Below are 21,592 nucleotides of genomic sequence, written 5' to 3' on the forward strand. Positions count from 1 at the left end.
TTTTCAGAATTGGTTTGGTGCCATGTATGGCAGAATCTTTAAATCATTAGTAGTCTTTGTTCATTTATTTCTGCCTAACAGGTTATTATTTTCAAAACTGGGAATTGGGGAGAGTCAGACAAATCATATTAGAGAAGGTCTAGTGCTGGGAGCCAGGCTGTCCTATGAAGTTAGGCAAATGCTATATGTTTTGACATTGTCAGAGAACCACAGATCTAATAATCTAGGGATGAGTAGTTACAGAGAGTAAATGAAAAAGATCAGGAGGTTAACCAAGGGGAGAATATAGCTAAGCTATGAATACCTTAGGTCAAATTTGAGCTATATTTCAAGATCTGGGGTATTAATCCAATAAGAGACATGCCAGGTTGTCAGTAAAGATCCAAAACCAAGCAATTAACTGTTGGAATACATGGGAGCCACGTGACAGTGGCTGCTGGAGATCCAACCCAGACCTACAGAATGGATCTCCTCGTGTAGAGGATGATACAAGGAGACTGAGAAGCAGTTGCTGTTCTCTGATTTCTCTCCTCTTCCCTCAGTCTCCAATTTATTTCATTCCCAGTCCGCAACACCTGTATCATCAAAGGCTGCCCTTCCACTTGTTCAGATGCTATGATCCACAACTAGGGAGGCTCTTGGAAAACTGATCTGCCCAATAACAATAATAAATTGGAGGCAGAGGGAAGAGGAAAGAGGTCAGACTATGCAACAGCCTCTCAGTTAGAGAACAGCAACTGCCTCTCAGTCTCCTTATATTATCCTCTCACAAAAAGAGATTCATTCTGCAGGTCTGGATTGAATCTCCAGCAGCCATTGTCAGGTGGATCCTGCATTACAACATATGGTGCCTGAACATGGGGTATACAAAGCATAAGAATTACAAGAAGAACCAGCAGCATTCCAGAACTGTTCATGAGAAGGATCCTTCCAGAGTTCCTTTGGTAACCCACAGGATAGGGAAGGAAGAAGAGCCCCAGTAAGGATTTTCTAGTCAGGGTAATTAAATGGGCCAACACATCAAAGGGCTGAGCCAGGAGACTGATGAGAGATTTAAAGGCCTGTTCTGATTATAGTCCTCTTCTCCATTTGAAAGTTTGCTTCCATGATATCTCACAAAATCAACACTTGCCACAACCATCCAGAAGTGATAGTGCTATTTGCATTTCTCAGCTGTGGGGAAGAAATAACAATAAAAAAATGGGGAATTGTTAAAAGGTAGGTCAATTCTCTGAGTGCCTCCACAGCTGTGGATCATAGCATCTGAAGAAGTTGCAGGGCGGCCTTTGCTTACAAGTGTTACAGACTGGGAATGAAATAAATTGGAGGCAGAGAAAAGAGGAGAAAAGTCAGCCAACGCAACTGCCTCTCAGTCCAGAGGTCAGAAAATAGTAACTGCTTTCAGTCTCTTTGTATGATCCTCTCACATAGAATCATAGGAGATACATTTTGCAGCAGCCACTGTAAGGTGGCTCCTGTATGCCAACAATTAACAATGGTTGAAGCATTTTGAAAATGTTAAATTATTATGTAAATACTATTATTATATCAGTTATTGTTTTCATTATTAGTGTTATTAAATGTGATTTAATATATCAGTAGGCCTATTATAGATAATAGTTGAATAACGTGCTGTCTGCCATAAGTATCTCTGTGATCTAGAATCTAAAATTTAGAAGTCCATCAGAATGTACATATTGTATTATAGTTATGCCAGAGCAACCAAGGAATCATTCTAACTGTCTGTTTTTCTTGTATAGGCATTTATAAATCATGAAGCAGGTGACACACTGTATATACACCAATGCTAGTTTTCCTTTTTCAGGGAACTGCAAGATAAAGGCTACATAATTCTGCTCTCCCTCTAGATGATCATTCACATAATAATAATAAGAGATAATTCTAGGTCTAATTCCCAATCTAGGTATCTCTTGTCTCAAGAGTAAAATTCCCAATAGCACCAAGTTTATTTTATTTAGATGGGCTGACAGTTAGAATGAAATATTCTATATTGTATCTGAAACAGTATCTCATAGACTACAGAAATAAGTTTTTTCACAGGGTAGATTAGCCTTTCAGTTTTGACATCAAATTTGCAAATCACATTAGCCCATCCAGGCCTTGCAGACAACAAAGTTCTATCCCTTCCATTGATACATGACTACATAGGACATAATTCCCTAGCACCACCATTACATAGTTTGAGAATTAAGTTAATTCTTAGCCTTTTATATAAATACCTAATTAGAACATGGGGAATCCATTCTGAAGAGAACACAATTCTGTTTGAATTAGAACTCTATTCACTGATTCTTTTTTGATCCATCAGTGAGTCAGCTTTTTTTTTATTAAGCATTTGTTATATGTAAGACATGCTGAGCACTAAGAATGCAAAGAAATGGGAAATATGGTAGTTGTCCTAAAGGATTTTATATTCTAATAAAAGAGATAACATGTTATAACTTTATATACAAGAAACATAGGTTATAAATGGAAGATAGATAGATCTGAGAGACTCTGTGTGTGTGGAGGTAGGGAGGGAAATTTAATCAAGAAAGGACTCTTGCAGAAAGGAAGGTTTGAGTAGAATTTAGAAAGGGTCAAAGAAGCAAGGTGAATGAAGAGGTTGGAAGCTAGTTTTCAGAAGTTTTGAAATTAGTGATAGGAGAGAAATTTTAAGAATGTTGTATAGATACTTTTTTCAAGGAATTTATCTGAGAAGGATTAGAGACAGAGGCTTGTAGCTAGCAGGGACAGTCAGATGAAATGGGATTTAGAATCTATTCATCTTTTTGTAGTTTATATTTTTAAATTGCCAAAATGATAATAGATAGGTGTCTACATGGAGTTGTCCATTAACTTCCAGTGTCTCTGAAAGTTTCTATTTCAATAACTTTATTTAGAAATGAAATAGACATGCAAATTGTTTTCTTAGAAATATTACCAGGTTTCTGAGTTCATGCAAGTGAAAAAAGTAGACATTTAAATGCAATTGATTTCTATGAACAAGGTAAAAAAGAAAAGAAAAGAATAAAGAAACTCTCTGCAAAATTCCAGCAAACTGAAATGGAAAAATTGAGGATGAAATGCTCATATGTTTTAAGCAGTTATTTGCCCTCTGACTTTTATATTTAAAATATTTTAATAATTCAATTGATTTATCTTCTTGTCTTTATCTGAATGGAATATTTTCATTCCAAAATTAATTCTAGAAATAACTTAATGGGGGGGGGGCGGAGAGGCAGAGCCAAGATGGCAGAGAGGACACATGCTTCATTCTGAGTTCCCTTCTACCCTTACTTACTGATTACCAAACAGCCTCTGAAATAGTGCTTGACTGGTAGAATCCACAAATATTGGGAGTACAACAAATTACCAGCAGAAAATAATCTGGAAGATCACCAGTAAAGGTCTGTCCTGATGTGGGAGTGGGAGGTGGGGGGGGCAGCATAAGCAGGGAGGCAGAATACAGGGGCTAGCACACACTGAGCGGACCAGGGTGGGGTGCAGACTCTACCATATGTTGGCTGCTCTGCTTTGGTTGCAAAGCCATAGATCAGCAGAGAAGTTACACAAATGCCAAAGGTAGAGTGTACCTCAAAACAGCAGAGTTTAACAGGGCTTGGTCACACCCATCCAGGACCAAGAGTGACTCAACATGGACCACAGCACAGCTGCTCAGCCACATTCCACAGTGTGGGGCTTTGCCCAGGGCAGTCACACTTCTTTAGCACAGCAGAGCTCTGCCCAGGGCAGTGACACTTTCACTGCATGGAGCTCTGCTCAGGACAGTCGCACTTTGGCAGCTCAGCTGCAATTTGCAACCCCTTCGCAGGACAGCTACTGTCCATCTGTCCCTGTTCTGTACAGGAAGTTGGTAACCTCCTTGCCCTGAAGGCAGATACCAAGAGCTTTTAAAAAATGAGTAAAAAAGCAAAGCGAACTCTAACTATAGATAGCTTCTATACAGAAAGAGAGCAGATTTCCAACCCTGAGGAGACTAATAGCAGTCTCCAGACAAAACCTCAAAGGGAGATATAAACTGATCCCCCTCACACAAGGATCTCCTAGAAGAAATTATAAAAGCTTTTAAAAGAGAGCTAGAAGAAAAATGGGGAAAGGAAAAAGAAGCTCTGCAAGAAAGTATGGGAAAAGCATATAAATCATTAAAATAAAAATTTGATAAAGTAGAAAAAGAAAACAACTTCCTGAAATGTAAATTGGAAAAGGTAAAGAACTCCCAGGGAAACAGAATTTGTGAATCAGAAAAGATAAAGAACTCCCAGGAAAGTAGGATTTGTGAATTGGAAAAAGAAAATAACTCATCCAAAAAATTACTGAAATAGAAAAAAATTCCATAGAGCAAAACAACTCAGTTAAAATCTCAATTGGACATATACAAAAATAAGTTTAAGAGGTTAATGAAGAAAATAACTCATTAAAAATCAGAACTGAACAAATATAAATGAATGATTCTTTGAAACATCAAGAATCAATCAAGTAAAACCAAAAATTTGAAAAAAAATAGGAAAACAATGTTAAATATCTACTTGGAAAAAAACAGACCTAGAAAACAGATCTAAGAGAGATAATCTGAGGATTATTGGACTTCCTGAAATTTATGATAAAAAAAAGAGCCTAGACACTATTTTACAGGAAATCATCAAAGAGAATTGCCCAGATGTAATAGAATCAGAAGGTAAAATAGGCATTGAAAGAATTCATCAAACACCTTCTGAAAGAGACCCCAAAATAAAAACTCCAAGGAATATTGTGGCTAAATTTCAGAACTATCAGACTAGGGGGAAAATATTACAAGCAGCCAGAAGAAAACAATTCAAACACTGAGGAACCACAATAAGAATCAATCAAGATCTAGCAGCTTCCACATTAAAGGATTGAAGGGCCTGGAATCTGACATTCCGAAAGGCAAAAGAACTTGGAATGCAGCCAAGAATAAACTATCCAGCTAAGCTGAGTATTATTTTCCAGGAAAGAACATGGACATTCAATGAAATAGGTGAATTCCATTTATTCTTAATGAAAAAACACAGAGCTAAACAAAAAATTTGACCTCCAAATATAGGACTCAAGAAAAGCATAAAAGATTAAAAAAAAAAAAAACTCTTGAGAACTGTATTTCTGTTACAGGCATACATAAAAAGCATGTGAACAACTTGATTTTATTGTTATAATACAAAAAAGGAATTAGAATTGGAAAGGGGATTCTATCAAAAAAAGGGGAAAGGGGAGATAAAAAGAGGAAAATTACATTTCACATAGAGACAAAAGAAACCTATCATATCTGAATTGAGGGAGGGGGAAGAACATTATATGAATCTTACTCTCATCAGATTTGGCTCAAGATATTTGGTTTACAGAGAAACTTCTCTCACCTCATTGAAAAGTGGGAGGGGAAAAGTGAAAAGGTGAGGAGTAAGCTAAATAGAAGGGAATACAGAAAAAAAAATAAGGGAAAAGTATAAGAAAGGGGAAGGGACTCAAAGGGACTGGGAGGGATTCTAAAGAGGGATTGTTGTGTGAGGCAAATGGTGCCCATAAGTTTAATACTGGGGAGGAGAGAAGGGAGGAAAGAAAAAGAAAAGCATAATCTGGGGCTAATAAGATGGCAGAAAAAACAGAGTTAGTAATTTTAACCATAAATGTGAATGGTATGAACTCTCCCATAAAACAAAGTCTAGCAGACTAGAACAAAAGCCAGAATCCTACAATATGTTGTTTATAGGAAACACATTTAAAGCAGAGTGATACATACAGAGTAAAGGTAAAAGGCTGAAGCAGAATCTATTATGCTTCAGGTGAAGTCAAAAAAGCAGAGTAGCCATCCTTATCTCAGATCAAGCAAAAGCAAAAAATTGATCTAACTAAAAGAGATAAGGAAGGAAACTACATCTTGCTAAAGGGTACTATAGACAATGAAGCAATATCAATATTAAACATATATGCACCAAGTGGTATAGCATCTAAATTCCTAAATTAGAAATTAAGAGGGTTGCAAGAAGAAATAGACAGCAAAATAATAATAGTGGGAGATCTCAACCTCGAACTCTAAGAATTAGATAAATCAAAACACAAAACAAGAAAGAAGTTAAAATGGTAAATAGAGTATTAGAAAAATTAGGTATGATAGGTCTTTGGAGAAAACTGAATGGAGACAGAAAGGAATACACTTCCTTCTCAGCAGTTCGTGGAACCTGTACAAAAATTGACCATATATTAGGACATAAATACCTCAAAATTAAATGCAGGAAGGTAGAAGTAGTAAATGCATTCTTTTCAGATCACAATGTAATAAAAACTACATTCAACATAAAGGTAAGGGTAAATAGACCAAAAAGTAAATGGAAACTAAATAATCTCATCCTAAAGAATGAATGGGTGAAATAGCAAATCATATATATATAAGTAGTAATTTCACCCACAAGAATAACAACAATGAGATATCCTACCAAAATTTGTGGGATGCAGCCAAGGTGGTAAAGGGGAAATTTTATATCTCCAGAGGTTTACTTAAATAAAATAAAGAAAGAGAAGATCAATGAATTGGGCTTGAAACTTAAAAAGCTAGAAAAAGAGCAAATTAAACCCCCCCAATCAAATAATAAACTTGAAATTCTAAAATTAAAAGGAGAAATTAATAAAATTGAAAGTAAAAAAAAAACTATTGAATTAATAAAACCAAGAGTTGGTTTTATGAAAAAAAGCAATAAAATAGATAAACCTTTGGTAAATTTGATTAGAAAAAGGAAAGAGAAAACTCAAATTGTTAGTCTTAAAAATGAAAAGGAAGAACTTTCCACCAATGAAGAGGAAATTAGGAGTTACTTTGCCCAACTTTATGCCAAAAAATTTGAGAACCTAAGTGAAATAGATGACTACCTCCAAAAATATAGGCTTCCCAGATTAACATAGGAGGAAGTAAACTGTTTTAATAGTCCCCATTTTAGAAAAATAAATAGAATAGGCTATTAATCAACTCCCTAAGAAAAAATCCCCAGGACAAGATGGATTTACATGTGAATTTTACCAAACATTTAAAGAACAATTAACTCCAATGTTATATAAACTATCTAAAAAAATAGGGAATGAAGGACTCATACCAAATTCCTTTTACGACACAGACATAGTAATGATACCTAAACCAGGTAGGTTGAAAACAGAGAAAGAAAATTTTAGACCAATCTCCCTAATGAATATTGATGCTAAAATCTTAAATGTTAGCAAAAAGATTACAGAAAATCATCCCCAGGATAATAAACCATGACCAAGTATACCAGGAATACATGGTTGGTTCAATATTAGGAAAGCTATTAGCATAATCAACTATATCAATAACCAAATTAACAAAAACCATATGATCATCTCAGTAGATGCAGAAAAAGTATTTGACAAAATTCAACACCCATTCCTATTAAAAACACTTGAGAGTAAGGGAATAAATGGACTTTAAAAAAAATAGTCAGTAGCATTTATTTAAAACCATCAGTAAGCATCTTATGTAAAGGGTATAAACTGGAACCAGTCCCAATAAGATCAGGAGTGAAACAAAGTTGCCCACTATCACCATTACTGTTCAATATTGTATTAGAAATGCTAGCTTAGGCAATAAGAGTTGAGAAAGAGATTAAAGGAATTAGAGTAGGTAATGAGGAAATCAATTTATCACTCTTTGCAGGTGGTATGATGGTATATTTAGAGAACCCCAGAAATTCTACTAAAAACTATTAGAAATAATCTGCAACTTCAGCAAATTTGCAGAATACAAAATAAACCCACATAAATCATCAGCATTCTTATATATTACTAACAAACTCTAACAGTGATACAAAGAGAAATTCCATTTAAAGTAACTGCTGATAGTATAAAATATTTGGGAATCTATCTGCCAAGGGAAATTTCAGGAATTATATGAGCAAAATTACAAAACACTTTCCAAACAAATAAAGTCAGATCTAAGCAATTGGAAAAACATTAAGTGTTCTTGGATAGGTTGAGCGAATATAATAAAGATGATAATACTATCTTAACTAATCTATTTCTTTAGTACTATACCAATCAGACTCCCAACAAAACTATTTTAATGACCTAGGAAAAAAAACAAAAAATTCATCTGGGAGAACAAAAGGTCAAGACTTTCAAGGGAACTAATGAAAAAAAAAATCCAATAAAAGTAGCCTAACTGTACCAGATCTAAAACTATATTATAAAGCAGCAGTCACCAAAACCATTTGGTATTGGCTAAGAAATAGACTAGTTGATCAGTGGAATAGGTTAGGTTCACAGGACAAAATAGTCAATAACTTTAATAATCTAGTGTTTGACAAACCCAAAGACTCCAACTTTTGGGATAAGAATCCACTATTTGACAAAAACTGCTAGGAAAATTGGAAATTACTGTGGCAGAAACTAGGCATTGACCCACACTTAACATAGTACACCAAGATAAGGTCAAAATGGGCATAAAGAATGAAATTATAAATAAATTAAAAGAACATAGTATAGTTTACCTCTCAGACCTGTGGAGGAGGAAGGAATTTATGACCAAAAAAGAACTAAAGATCATTATTGATTACAAAATAGAAAATTTTGATTATATCAAATTTAAAAGTTTTTGTACAAACAAAACTAATGCAGACAAGATTAGAAGGGAAGCAATAAATTGGGAAAACATTTTTATAGTCAAAGGTTCTGATAAGGCCTCATTTCTAAAATATATAGAGAATTGACTCCTATTTATAAGAAATCAAGCCATTCTCCAGCTGATAAATGGTCAAAGGATATGAACAGACAATTTTTGGATGAAGAAATAGAAACTATTTCTAGCCATGTGAAAAGATGATCCAAGTCATTATTAATCAGAGAAATGCAAATTAAGACAACTCTGAGATACCACTACACACCTCTCAGATTGGCTAGGATGACAGGAAAAGATAATGCTGAATGTTGGAGAGGATGTGGGAAAACTGGAACACTGATACACTGTTGGTAGAATTGTGAATACATCAGCCATTTTGGAGAGAGATTTGGAACTATAACCAAAAAGTTATCAAACTATGTCTACCCTTTGATTCAGCATTGTTACTACTAGGCTTATATCCCAAAGAGATCTTAAAGAAGGGAAAGGGACCTGTATGTGCAAAAATGTTTGTGGCAGCCCTTTTTGTAGTGGCTAGAAATTGAAAATTGAATGGATGCCCATCAATTGGAGAATGGCTGAATAAATTGTGGTATATGAATGTTATGGAATATTGTTGTTCTATAAGAAATGACCAGCAGAATGATTTCAGAAAGGCCTGGAAAGACTTACAGGAACTGATGCTGAGTGAAATGAGCAGGACCAGGAGATCATTATATACTTCAACAACAATACTATATGATGATCAATTCTGATGGCTGAGGCTCTCTTCAACAATGAGATTAACCAAATCAGCTCCATTTGTTCAATAATGAAGAGAACCAGCTATACCCAGCGAAAGAACTCTGGGAAATGAGTGTGAACCACAACATAGCATTTCCATTCCCTCTGTTTTTGTCTGTTTGCATTTTTTATTTCCTTCTCAGGTTAATTTTACCTTATTTCTAAGTCTGATTTTTCTTGTGCAGCAAAATAACTACGTATATGTGTGTATATATATATATATATATATATATAAAGAGAGAGAGAGAGAGAGAGAGTGAGAGTAGTTAACATATACTTTAACATATTTAACATGTATTGATCTACCTGCCATCTAGGGGAGAGAGTCAAGGAAAGGAAGGGAAAAGGTGGAACAGAAGGTTTTGCAAAGGTCAATGCTGAAAAATTACCCATGCATATATCTTGTAAATAAAAAGCTATAATAAAATAAAAAGAAATAACTTGATAAGTTTGTTAAATTTGCCAAAAATAATTCTAGAAATAACTTCATGAGTGTGTTAAATACAATAATTAATTTCCATATAAAGACTAATGATATAACTAAGTTCTGCTTTAAAATGACAGTATGACTTTCAAAAATTTTTTTCACCATTTTTGCCTTTTGTTTAGACTAATTAGAATTTTTGTATGTACAGTTTGATCAAATAAGTATTTGGGAGGTCATTAATTATAATCCATAGAAAATGGGTTTTAATGTGTTTTTAAGTAGTCCTATTTCATTATTCTGGCATTATATATTACTGATATAATATTAGATGAATGCTTGTTAAGAGAAAATTATCCATACAGAGGTGGCAGTCATTAAATTTGTATATATCATAGTGAATAACAGAGTGGTGTATTTAGGATGAAATAGGTATTTAATATGAATAATATGAGCATGTGAATTCAGTCAGATAAGTAATGTATTAAGGAAATAAATTTAGTAACATCATATTGCTCCAGAATCCCGAAGGTACCTTGGTACCTGGTAATATTGTCAAAATAAAAGAGAAATTAAGTTAGTTGGGGATGACATTCTCAAGAGGTATATTATTTTTTTTTGTAATTATTATTTTCTTTTTTCTAGATATTCGCAAATCCTGCTTATAACTAGAATTGAACACAATGTTCCAAATGTGTAGAAAATGTTGGAAAGGGCTTGGTCCCAGATCCACTTATTTCCCCTGCAATTATTTATAGTGTACCACATAATGTTAAATGTGCCCAGAAACACACAAAGTGACATACTGCTCTTTCTAAACTCTCATCTCTCAGAGATCCTCTGGGGAGAAGTAGACAGAATGTTCCTTCAAAAAATTTTAGGTTCAGTCTGCCTTCTGAAAAAATAGTTTCCAGTCAATCAATGCATATCATTTATCTATATGGTGTACTTTAAAAAAAAATTGGTATATTTAAGATAAAGTGCTCATACCAACCTATTGTGGTTCTTTTGTGTACATGATTTTCTTTTGGTGCATGTTTTACTGATGAACCATAATGTACTGTATGAGTCTCATAGCCCCAGCCTTAATAAAATAAATTAGTTTGACCAAATGGGAGTGGGCTCTTTCCTAGAGCAATGATTTCTTGGTATCTTTTTGATATATTGTTTTGATAATGTATAAATGTATACAGTGTATAATTTTATATATGTATACATATTTATATATACAGTGTATAAATGTATGTATTTTATACATTTGTACACATTTGTATATATTTGTATACATTTATACATCTAAAGTTCATTGTCTTTTTTAGTCAGTGGTAACTGATAGCTTTTATTTTCTGTATTGCTCATTTGATAAGTACTCATAGGACATATTGTGAGATTCCTATTTGTATTTAATTTTTGTCACTTTTTGTCTCGTATCATCCAACATGGCTTCCTTTAAAAGTTTACATTTATACACCTCTTAAGTTGTCATCTATTTTCCATACTGGCCTCTGATAACTTATTATCTGTATGACTTTGGGAAAATCACATAACTGCGTTTGTTTGGTTCCCTCAACTGCAAAATGAGCTAAATAAGGAAATGGCAAACCATTTCATTATCTTTCCAATGATATGAGGCCATGAATAGGTAGATGCTACTGAAAATTTCTAAGTAACATTAAATATGTGTGTGTTTCTTATACACTGAAATTCTGAAAATTCAGAAAATGAAATTCAGAGAAGTTGATATGTTCCACAAATGATTACTGTTTCAGAGCTAAGATATTTGACTGCTAGTCTATTGATCTTTACACTAATACTTGATTAATATTGGTGAAATGAATGACTGAATGCTTTGCACACAATAAGAAGTTGCAATACTAGTTTAATTGTTTTAGATTGAATCTAATTATACTGTGTGAAGAGACTACAGGCAATATAGAATGTACCACACCTTTTCAGGAATGGACAATATGTTGTTTTATTTAGCTTGGTTGTACTTATTGTTATAAGAGAATGTTCTTTAGAGTGAGAATCATAGGGAAATGACAATTAGGGGGAAAAATCAATAAAACCTTTAAAATGTAAAAGAGGAAAAAAGAGAAAGCCTTTAAGCAATAAAATCTTTGGATCCAATTTTTCAAGTATAGTTTGCCCAAATATAGCATGTATATGTATATATATACACATATAGTATGTGGTATAGTATGTAAATGTACATAAGTATATACTATAAATATGTATATAATTAACATTGTACATAATGGGCTTGGGAATATTCACTCGAATGAAACCTTTATCTCTTTCTTCCATTTTTATCTGTCTGATTCTAAATGAATAGAAGTTAAAAGGAACAAAATATTTAAATATTTAAATCAACCACTCAAATGTGTTTTATATGTGATGGTTTTCCAGATGCCCATAATAGAAGATATTGTGATACTTGCTATCTTCAGACCATCCTTGCCTAAAGCAGAACTACATGATTCAGTCTTAACTGGCACCATGTGTTAGAATATCTAGACTAGTAAAGTAATATTACAGCATTTGCTACAGTCTTGTTATATAATTTCATAAAAGACAGTTTTTTGCCATATGTGTATATATATATATATATATATATATATATATATATATATTCTCTATAGATTTTTATATTTTCAAGCAAACATTTTCAGGTTCATTTATTCATTCACTATTAATTGCTTTCTATGTGCAGGCACTGCACTACACATGGGAGGAAAAAGACATGTCAGATAGTCCTATACAGCAAGATACTGCATTCTTTTGTGAAGAAAGGGGAATGCCCAGTTTTGTCTTTTCCCCCTGGTATTTAGCACACTAATTGATATATAATAGACACTTAACAAAGGCATATTGATGGAAGATTTCAAACTTACAGAGTATATTGGGAAACATTGAGATACAGTTATGAAAAGGACTTTGCTCTTTGTCATCTAGGCATTTATAAGCACTTTGACAAATTTTACATTCATATTTCACATTGTAGGACATTAACAATTACTGTTTTATTTTCCAGGATGAAATTTATTTTGATGACTAATTCCATTACTCTTTTAATGTTCAAATATTTAACATTCAAATAAGATCCTCCAATGAATTTAATGAGTATAGCATGCCTCAGTCAAGTGAAATTCATCCTGAGTTATACACCAGTTCGTCCTTTAGTTGTTTTAGGATGACTTCATCCACCTAAGATTCAAGTGGAATAAATCCCAATCTAAATCTCAAATCCATGCAGCTTGATTAGGTTCTGTCTAGATTGTATTTGAAGAACTACTCACTGACATTTTCAAGGCACTAAAGATCTTTCAACATAGCCTATAAATGTAAGTAATTAATTGCAATTCTGTCAAGCTCAAGGCATTTGTTTGGATTGTTTGTCAAAGAAAAAAAGTAAAATACTAGAAAAGGAGATTTGAGTTAATCATCAGGCTGGGTAAGCCCCCAAATCCATCTTTCCCTTTTTTCCTTTACATTTTTACATAAAAAATTATGGTATCTAATCTACATTATAGATTGGGGAGAATTATTTTGATGCCTTTAAAAACATGAGCAATATTTGTTTAAAGACTTATGTAAACACTAAATTTATTGTGGACAATTTCTGCCTCCAGGGGCTTCCATTACAACAAGAAGTCTTAGTTGAGCTTTATCTTTGTTTTGCAGCAACCACAGGAAAGAAGGAAGAGAAATCAACCAAAACAGCTGAGCAAGGTAAAAAAAAAAAATGAAGCGCGTTGACATTATCTCCTTTAGAAAGACAACTGCACGAGGAGGAAAACACTGGATTCAGACAGGCAGAAGACAATAACTTTTAAATTCATTGCTCCATTAATGATTGCTTCCCTGTGCCACAGAGAATTTGAGCCTGCCATCTGGGCTTGTCTATACTCATGTAACTCAAGTTTTCACTCCAAGTTGAGAACAGGCAAACTGTACCAAGCACTTCTTTACTTCCTGAGGAAAATAAGGCTGCTGAGAACAAAAGAAATATTTTAAGGAACTCACAGCCAGGTTTTTGTTCTATGTGCCAGTCCAATATCACCAATAATAAATCAGTTTATCCTCCTGACTCTTTGACTGATTATATTGTGACAGCAATATTTTTACCTGCTATTATTCAACATGATTTGCTCTTGCAACAACTATTCATGGATTTAACTCAAAAAAGAACCAAAGGTTATCAAAGGATAACAAAAATGCTTTGAGTCATATTGAGGCTAAACAGACATTTCTTCTCTGTTTTCCCAGAAAGAGAATCTTTTATTTCAAAAGTGTTAATTCCATAAAATAAACCAACTTTGCATGAGAGAGCTAAGATACTTTCAAGTACTACTGTACCTTGTTACTAGAGTGATACATCTTTAACATCATCATTATTATTTTAATTATAAGAGTTATTTGGAGTCTCCTACTTTTATTCTCCAAGTCAAAAAATTATAGAATATCAGCATTTGATGGGAACTCAGAGACCATAGAGTTCTTCCCTCTCAATTAATAGGAATCTCCACTAGACCACTCAGAAGGCTTCTAGTGATAGGACTTTACCATCTCCCAAAACAGCCTATTATAATTTGTGACAGTTATAACATGTACATGGAATCCAATTCATTTTTTTTTTTGGTAAGTTCAGTCCATTGGGCTTTATTCTATCTACAATGGTCAAGCAGAATAAAGATTATACTATCATGTGACTGCCCTTTACATACTTGAATCAGATTCTATATTCAGGACCTGATCTTTATTTTTTCTTTTTATTTCTTTTATTATCAGCAAATAATGTGCTTAGCACATAATAAATGCACAATAAATTTTTATTAATTTATTGACTTCTCTCATGCTCCCTGTGCAGAAGTGTTCTTTCCAGGTTAAATATTTCCCATTTCTTCAATGAATACTCATATTTATCATGTTAGGCACTGACTCATACTGAATGGCTCTTCTAGAGTCTTTCTATCTTGCCAGTGTCTTTAAAATGTAATGCTTAGAATTTAGCATAATACTCTAGATGTAGTCTTACCATGGAAGTATGGGACTATAATATTTCTAGTTCTGAAAATTATTTGTCTATTAAAGTAGCTTAAGATTATTTTAGTTTTTTAATTGACATTTTGCATCTTGAAAACAAATAGTGAGCTTGTAAGTTCACTAAAATCTTCAGGGGTTTGTACATGAACTGTATTATTAGCTATATCTCCTCCATCCTGTACTTATAATGTCATTTTTAAAACACACTAGATTTAAGAGTTGGAATAAATCTCTATGAAATTTTATGTTCTTAGATGTAGTACATAATTTTTATCAGTGGAGCTAGATTTCTTTTTATTCTTTTGCTTTTTATTGTTTGTTTAGACCTGTAGTGAGAAACCCTATTAATACAAGTCAGCAATTATTCTACCAAGGATAGTTATGGAAGTGCCTAGGTCACTGAAATATTAACTGACTCATTCAGTGTCACAAGTAGAATTTTTGAGAAACAGAATATGAACCCATATCATTATTTTGAACCCAATTCTCTGCTCATTATTAAATGGTGACTCTTGTGTTGCAATTCTGTTGCTCAATGTGAGAGATCACTATATCTGTGCTGTTCATTATGTAATTTGAAAAGCAACACTCCTATGCCTTTATCCAACTCTTTAGGAAGCAAATTACTGAACAGAACATGGCCAAGAAGTTGAGGGACAGAATCTTGTGACACTACTAGAGGCATATTTACATAGATCCAATAATCAGAATTCTTTGGGGATAACTATTCAACCAATTCTATAATCACCAACTACACCACCACTCAGTCTACATCTCTCTGTCTTATCCACAAGTATATCAAGAATTGTTGTTGTTTTTCAGTTGATTCAGTCTTGTCAGATTCTCCATAACCCCATTTGGCATTTTCTTGGCCATTGGTTCACCCTTTTCTTCCCCAGCTAATTTTATAGAAGGCTAAAGCAAACTGGATTAAGTGAGTTTCCCAGGGTCACATAGCAATGAAATGTCTGAGATCATATATGAATTTAGGAAAATGTATCTTGTTGACATAGGTCTAGGATACTAGCAACTGTGGCACCTAGCTGCCCAAAACATATTCTATCAAATATATTGTTCATACCTGATAAAATGTGTTATTTCCCTGATCTTCAATTGTAATACATTGTCATAAAAAGGACATGATGATTTTGATCTTGAAAAGAAGTTTGTTGCCAACTATTTCAATGCTCTCATTTTGTTAATGAGAAACTGAAAACGTTAAGTGACAGCTGGCATCTAAACCCAGAATTTCTAACTTCAATTCTAGCACTGTTTTTTTCCACTTTACCATGCTTCTAATAGCTCAATGATCAATTAATCAACACATCTTTATTAATCACCTATTATGTACCAATAATTATGCTAGATGTTTGGTGTAAAAATGAAGCCATCATCTGTGAGTTGTTTCAGTATATTGAAGTATATGTTAAATGAGACATAACTGATCAGGTTCAAATCAGGAATAAATGAATTCAAATTCTCTCTCAGACATTCATTAATTGTATTATACCGGGCAAGTCACTAACACTCTTGTTTGTCTCAGTTTCCCTGTTACAAAAATGAGAATAATAAGATCTACTTCTCAGGATTGTTATGAAGATCAAAAGAAATAATATCTTAAGTGCTTTGAAAACTATAAAATACTATATATTTGCTTGCGATAATTACTGTTCTTAGAATATTAGTTATAGATATTGTGTTTTTAAAAATCACATAAGAGCAATTATGAGCAAGGGATATTTATAATGTTATGTTCTAATAGTTTCACTGTCACTAATTATGCCTTATTTCCTTGATGGAGAATGCAAAAAAGTATTATTTGGGGTCAACAGTAAAAATAATTAATAAAAAGATACTCTCAAAGAAATTGTGAATCTGAATAAAAGTTAAGAGAGATGGGTTTCAATCTTGCCTTGGTAACCTATTGCTTGTTTCATCTTGAGCAAAACACTGAACCTCAGTCATCCTCAGTTTCTTATTTGTAAAATGATGGAGGTGAAATATATGACTTTTAAAATCCATTCTATTGTGAAAAACAGGTTCTTAATACACATATATACAAATATTCTAATAGTATTTATGCATTGTTCACTGATAATATTTATTTTCAACTCCTTTTAAGCTATTCTGTAGTATAAACAGAATCATTATTAACCTATTTTACAAATGAGGAATGAAATTAAAGACTAGTAGGATATTACTTTATCCAAGAACCTTTGAAAAAATATTTTTTACAAGGCCAGGTCATTAATCAAAGGCCTCTAACTCCAAATCCACTATTTCAAATACATTTTCAATCTAGGCCAATTCCAGACACAGTGATCTTTCTACTGTATACCACATAGAAATTTATTTTTTTAAATTATTTCTTAATCTATGCTGGTGACAGTTATAATAATATACATTTATATCATAAGTTCAACTTTGTGAAACACTTTACTTGCATTATGTCATTTGATCCTTGATAAATACCTTTTGGCCTTTTGTAACATTAGATGACTTCATGAAATCAGTGACCTTAAATTTTCATTTGAGTTAAAAAAATTTTATACATTTTTTCGAGGTATTCCATTTTAATTTTCAGGAAGATAAAACATGCCTCATATTCTACTCCTATTAAAATAAATAGAAACATACAGAGAATTTAAATACCTTCTTAATAGAATGTTTATCTTGAAATGCATAGGAAAAACTCGTGTGACATACTCTACATTTTCCACCTTTAATGGGGAACAACTGATTGATAACTTTTGATAATTGTTGTTCAGTCGTGTCTGACACTATTTAGGGTTCTATTGTGTGTGATCCCATTTAGGATTTTTTGAATTGCCATTTCCTTCTCCAGCTCATTATAAAAATGAGGAAACTGAAGCAAAGAGTATTAAGTGTCTTGGTCAAAAGCTAATAAATATCTGAGGCCAAATTTGAAGTCCAGTCTTCCAGATTCCAGGCCTGGTGTTCTAATTGTTGTGCCACCTGACTGCCCTTGTAGATTAGGAAGATATGTAATTGAAAACCTATAGATAGTCATCATGAAACAATTAAACTTAATTAAACTCACTTGATAGCCCACAACACAATGACATACGATGCATTGCTAAAGCAATCTAATTCTTACTCTTAAAATGATATTTTAAAGAACTTTTTGTGATACAGAAATAATCAGAGAAATTTTGAACTGAATGTTGCTAGGTATAGCACATTTATTTTATGGAATTAAGAATGTAAGTTTAGTTAGTGCAATGAAAGATGGTTGGATTTGAATCTAAATGATGTAGGTTTGAACTCTGACTCAGTTTACTTACTTGTGTGATCTTGAAAAAATTACTTAATCTGTCTGGGACTAAGGTTTCTCATTTTTAAATGAAGATATTGGGTTACATAACTGTTAAGAGAGACTATTTAGATCTAAAACATATGTGCCCATATGAGATAGTCTGATAAAGTAGATAGTATATTACCTTAAGAATAAAGAAAATCTGGGTTCAAGTTTTTTTCCCTCTTTGGCCTTTTCTTATTTACTAGATTCAAAACCCCCCAATAGAAAGAACTGAAAAGTACAAAAACAGTCAGTAAAGTTTATCACCATCTAGTTTACAATTATTTAGATTCTCTGTCAATTCAGGTGCAAAAGATCAAGAAAAAAAAAAATAGATTAACTTAATGGTTTGATTTTGTTGAGACCTATTATGTTGAATTTATAAACACACATTCATTGAACTAAAAAACAAAAACTTCCAGACTAAAAGGAAAAAAGATACAATTTTATTATTTTGGTATATTAAGCTTGTCAGTAACAAGACTCATTAGCAATTTCCATAATACAGAAAGGATCCATGAATAGGGAACCTGCTTTACCAATAGTGGTATTAACAAGTTTTTGACATAGTAGATACATCCTAGTTATCTGAGTCACACAGAGGCTAAATGATTTGTTTTTGATCACACACAGAATTAATAATTGTTAAATGAAGCATTTTACCCATACTTTTCTTATTTTAATTTAATATCACACTTTAGAAAAAAAGGTGGGTGGTGAAAGAGGAGAGCCAGATATACCATTTATTATGATCTGCTTCATTTTTTCCTCCTATGAAATTATATGGAAACATAAACATAGTGCTTTTTAAATTTGAAAAGGACAAATTTAAAACTTGTTTAATATAAAGCCCCTTAATGCCCATTATAGTAAAAATTTTAAACACAAGATTCTGTTGTTTTCCATATGTTATATAATATTGTAAACTATGTACCAATGGTACTCTCTTAAAGTCAACATAAACAGTATGTAAATTCACTATGTTGTGTTATGTCATGTATAGCCATTACTTCCCTCTTTCATCCTGTAACACACCCTGCATGCACATTATCCTGGAATTCCCAGAGTGTGTTGTAGTAGAATGCCTTGCCCCTTTTCTAGTGGATTCTAAGAATGGTTGTCCCTTCTTCCCCAATATTGAATAATGAATGCTGTTTATTTCTGTATCAAAGTGAAATTTTAAAAGATCAACAATCAAACTTAACTTTTGAAATAATAAAGTAAATATAAAAGTATTTAAAGACACAAAATGTATTTAAAAATTTTGCATAATGTAATTTTGTACTAATTTAAATAATTATCTTTATTAGTCTTTCTGTAAAAAATGTAAATCAAATTTCATTTGAATATTGTAAATAGCATATGTGTTTTCCTTTTGTTGAGTGGGACATGAAAAAATAGACTATGGAAAGCATGTTGTTGACCCTCAATAAATGTCAGAGGATAAATAATATTATTGATTCCCTATGGAGTCCACATTTTTTGCCAATATTTCTTGACTGTTGATTAATATTTATTGAGCGCCTACAATATGCTAGGCGCTGAGGAAAAGATATATATGACATGGTATTTGCCCTGAGAATCATATTCTAAGACTATTTATGATAGATTTGCATTTTTATTCTCCATATTTACATATTTACAAAATCACCTTGATTTCCCACAATCTCACTTGCCTAGATACCACCTCTTTTTTCAGGTTACTCTTCTTGAATTTCATATTTTTGAAAGTATTTCTTGAGAATCACTTTACCAAATTTGTGAATGATTTCTTGAACTGCACCAAAGAAAAAAAGAAAATTATAAAACAAACTCCACATATTAGAAGAGTTAAAGACACTCTAACATGGCATTTTTCAAGTACTTGATATGCAGAGGTCAGCTGGAGAAAACTCGCATTGTGAGCCAACATTTATACTACAGAAATCTACAACCATAATAAATCATGGTTTGGTTTATTGTTTTGTTGATTGTCTAGACTTAAAGTGTTAATAATGAAGATTAAATTTAGAAATATGTGTTCTTACAACCCCCTCCACATTAAAAAATTATCAGCATATATGGCTGAACCAGAAGGTTCAGTCAATGGAATTACCCTCAGTCTAGAGACCTGTCTACAGGAGATTATTATTGTTTATTACTAATAGTAATAATGTTTATATCTGGCATTTATAGCACTTTAAGGCTTGTAAAATATTTAACTTCTATTATCTCTTTGAGCTTTACATTTCCACTGAAATATGGAAATACTGGAAACAAAGGCAAAGAACAGTACCAATCTTACCCTCAAGAACCAGTTATTTATATACTTTCCAAAGCTTCATTAAAAATGTTATATCAACTTCCCAGAAGTTACATTTTTGTATTTGCCTAGAATTCATAGTCCTTTATCATGTAATGCTTAGTGACATTTTGACTATGAAGGTCACTATTTAAGTTAGACAATTTCAGGCAATTTAGGGAGGGTTGATTGGTGGTAATCAGAGATGGTATTAGGAATAATATATTTTTACTAATGCCTTTAGTTAGAGGATCCAAATGTCTGCTGCCATCAATCTGATTCTGAGATAATGAGATATTATCATTCTTACTTCATGTTAGAGAGAATGAAATCTTCCCAAAGAAGATCATACAATGGATAAATTTCTAGTGGTAAATTATTATTCCTTTCTCTTACCACCAAACCATTGTTTGGCAAGGTTAACTGTATAAAAAGAAATTTCAAAAGAGGTCTGTACTAATCTGCATTCAATTTTGCAATCTATACTACATTTGCTTTAAAAATATAAGCAGTTCATATTATTTCCCAACTTATCCCATCATTCAATACTCTAGATGTGATTTTTATTTGTCCTATTCTTCTCACTCCCAAGAAATTAGAAGTCTCAAAACTGCCGTGAAAAGGACAACAGATGTAAATTTTGCCTGTCCCATTATAACAACCAGTTGGTTGCCTCATGACTTAATAGTCTATGAATATGGTTGGTCCCAAGTTATGTGGTCCCTCTTTCTTCATTATTGAAGAGTGCATAAGAGTTATTAGTAAAAAAAAAAACCATTAAAACTGTAATATTCTTCCATGATTACTTCATATCCACCACCATCAGGATTTTAAAAATAGCATTTTTTTAAACCAGGATTCAAATCTCTGTCATATAATAACATTGCAGTCTCTTGTTCACAATGAGCATTAAAAACACAGTTCTTATCTAAGATATGACTAGTTGTAGTTTTACATTAATGGCAAGATAATTTTTAAAAATATACAAATCAATGATCATCAATTTATAAAAATGAAGGTAAAACACTATTTTCAAGGAGATTGAGAAGAGGGAGCTCACCTTCACATATTTGTTGTTGTTTA

At 32.6% G+C, this 21,592-nt stretch overlaps 1 protein-coding gene across 1 annotated transcript in view; it reads left to right on the forward strand.

The window, feature by feature from the left end:
* LOC116423596 (triadin-like) overlaps positions 1-21,592 on the forward strand; it is a 116,739-nt gene that overhangs the window by 10,767 nt on the left and 84,380 nt on the right. Inside the window, exon 5 of the mRNA XM_031968596.1 lies at positions 13,548-13,595. Coding sequence (XP_031824456.1) covers positions 13,548-13,595 — 48 coding nt within the window. The remainder of the gene's footprint in view (positions 1-13,547; positions 13,596-21,592) is intronic.

The sequence above is a fragment of the Sarcophilus harrisii genome, chromosome 4 (assembly GCF_902635505.1).
Source record: "Sarcophilus harrisii chromosome 4, mSarHar1.11, whole genome shotgun sequence".
NCBI classification, from domain to species: domain Eukaryota; kingdom Metazoa; phylum Chordata; class Mammalia; order Dasyuromorphia; family Dasyuridae; genus Sarcophilus; species Sarcophilus harrisii.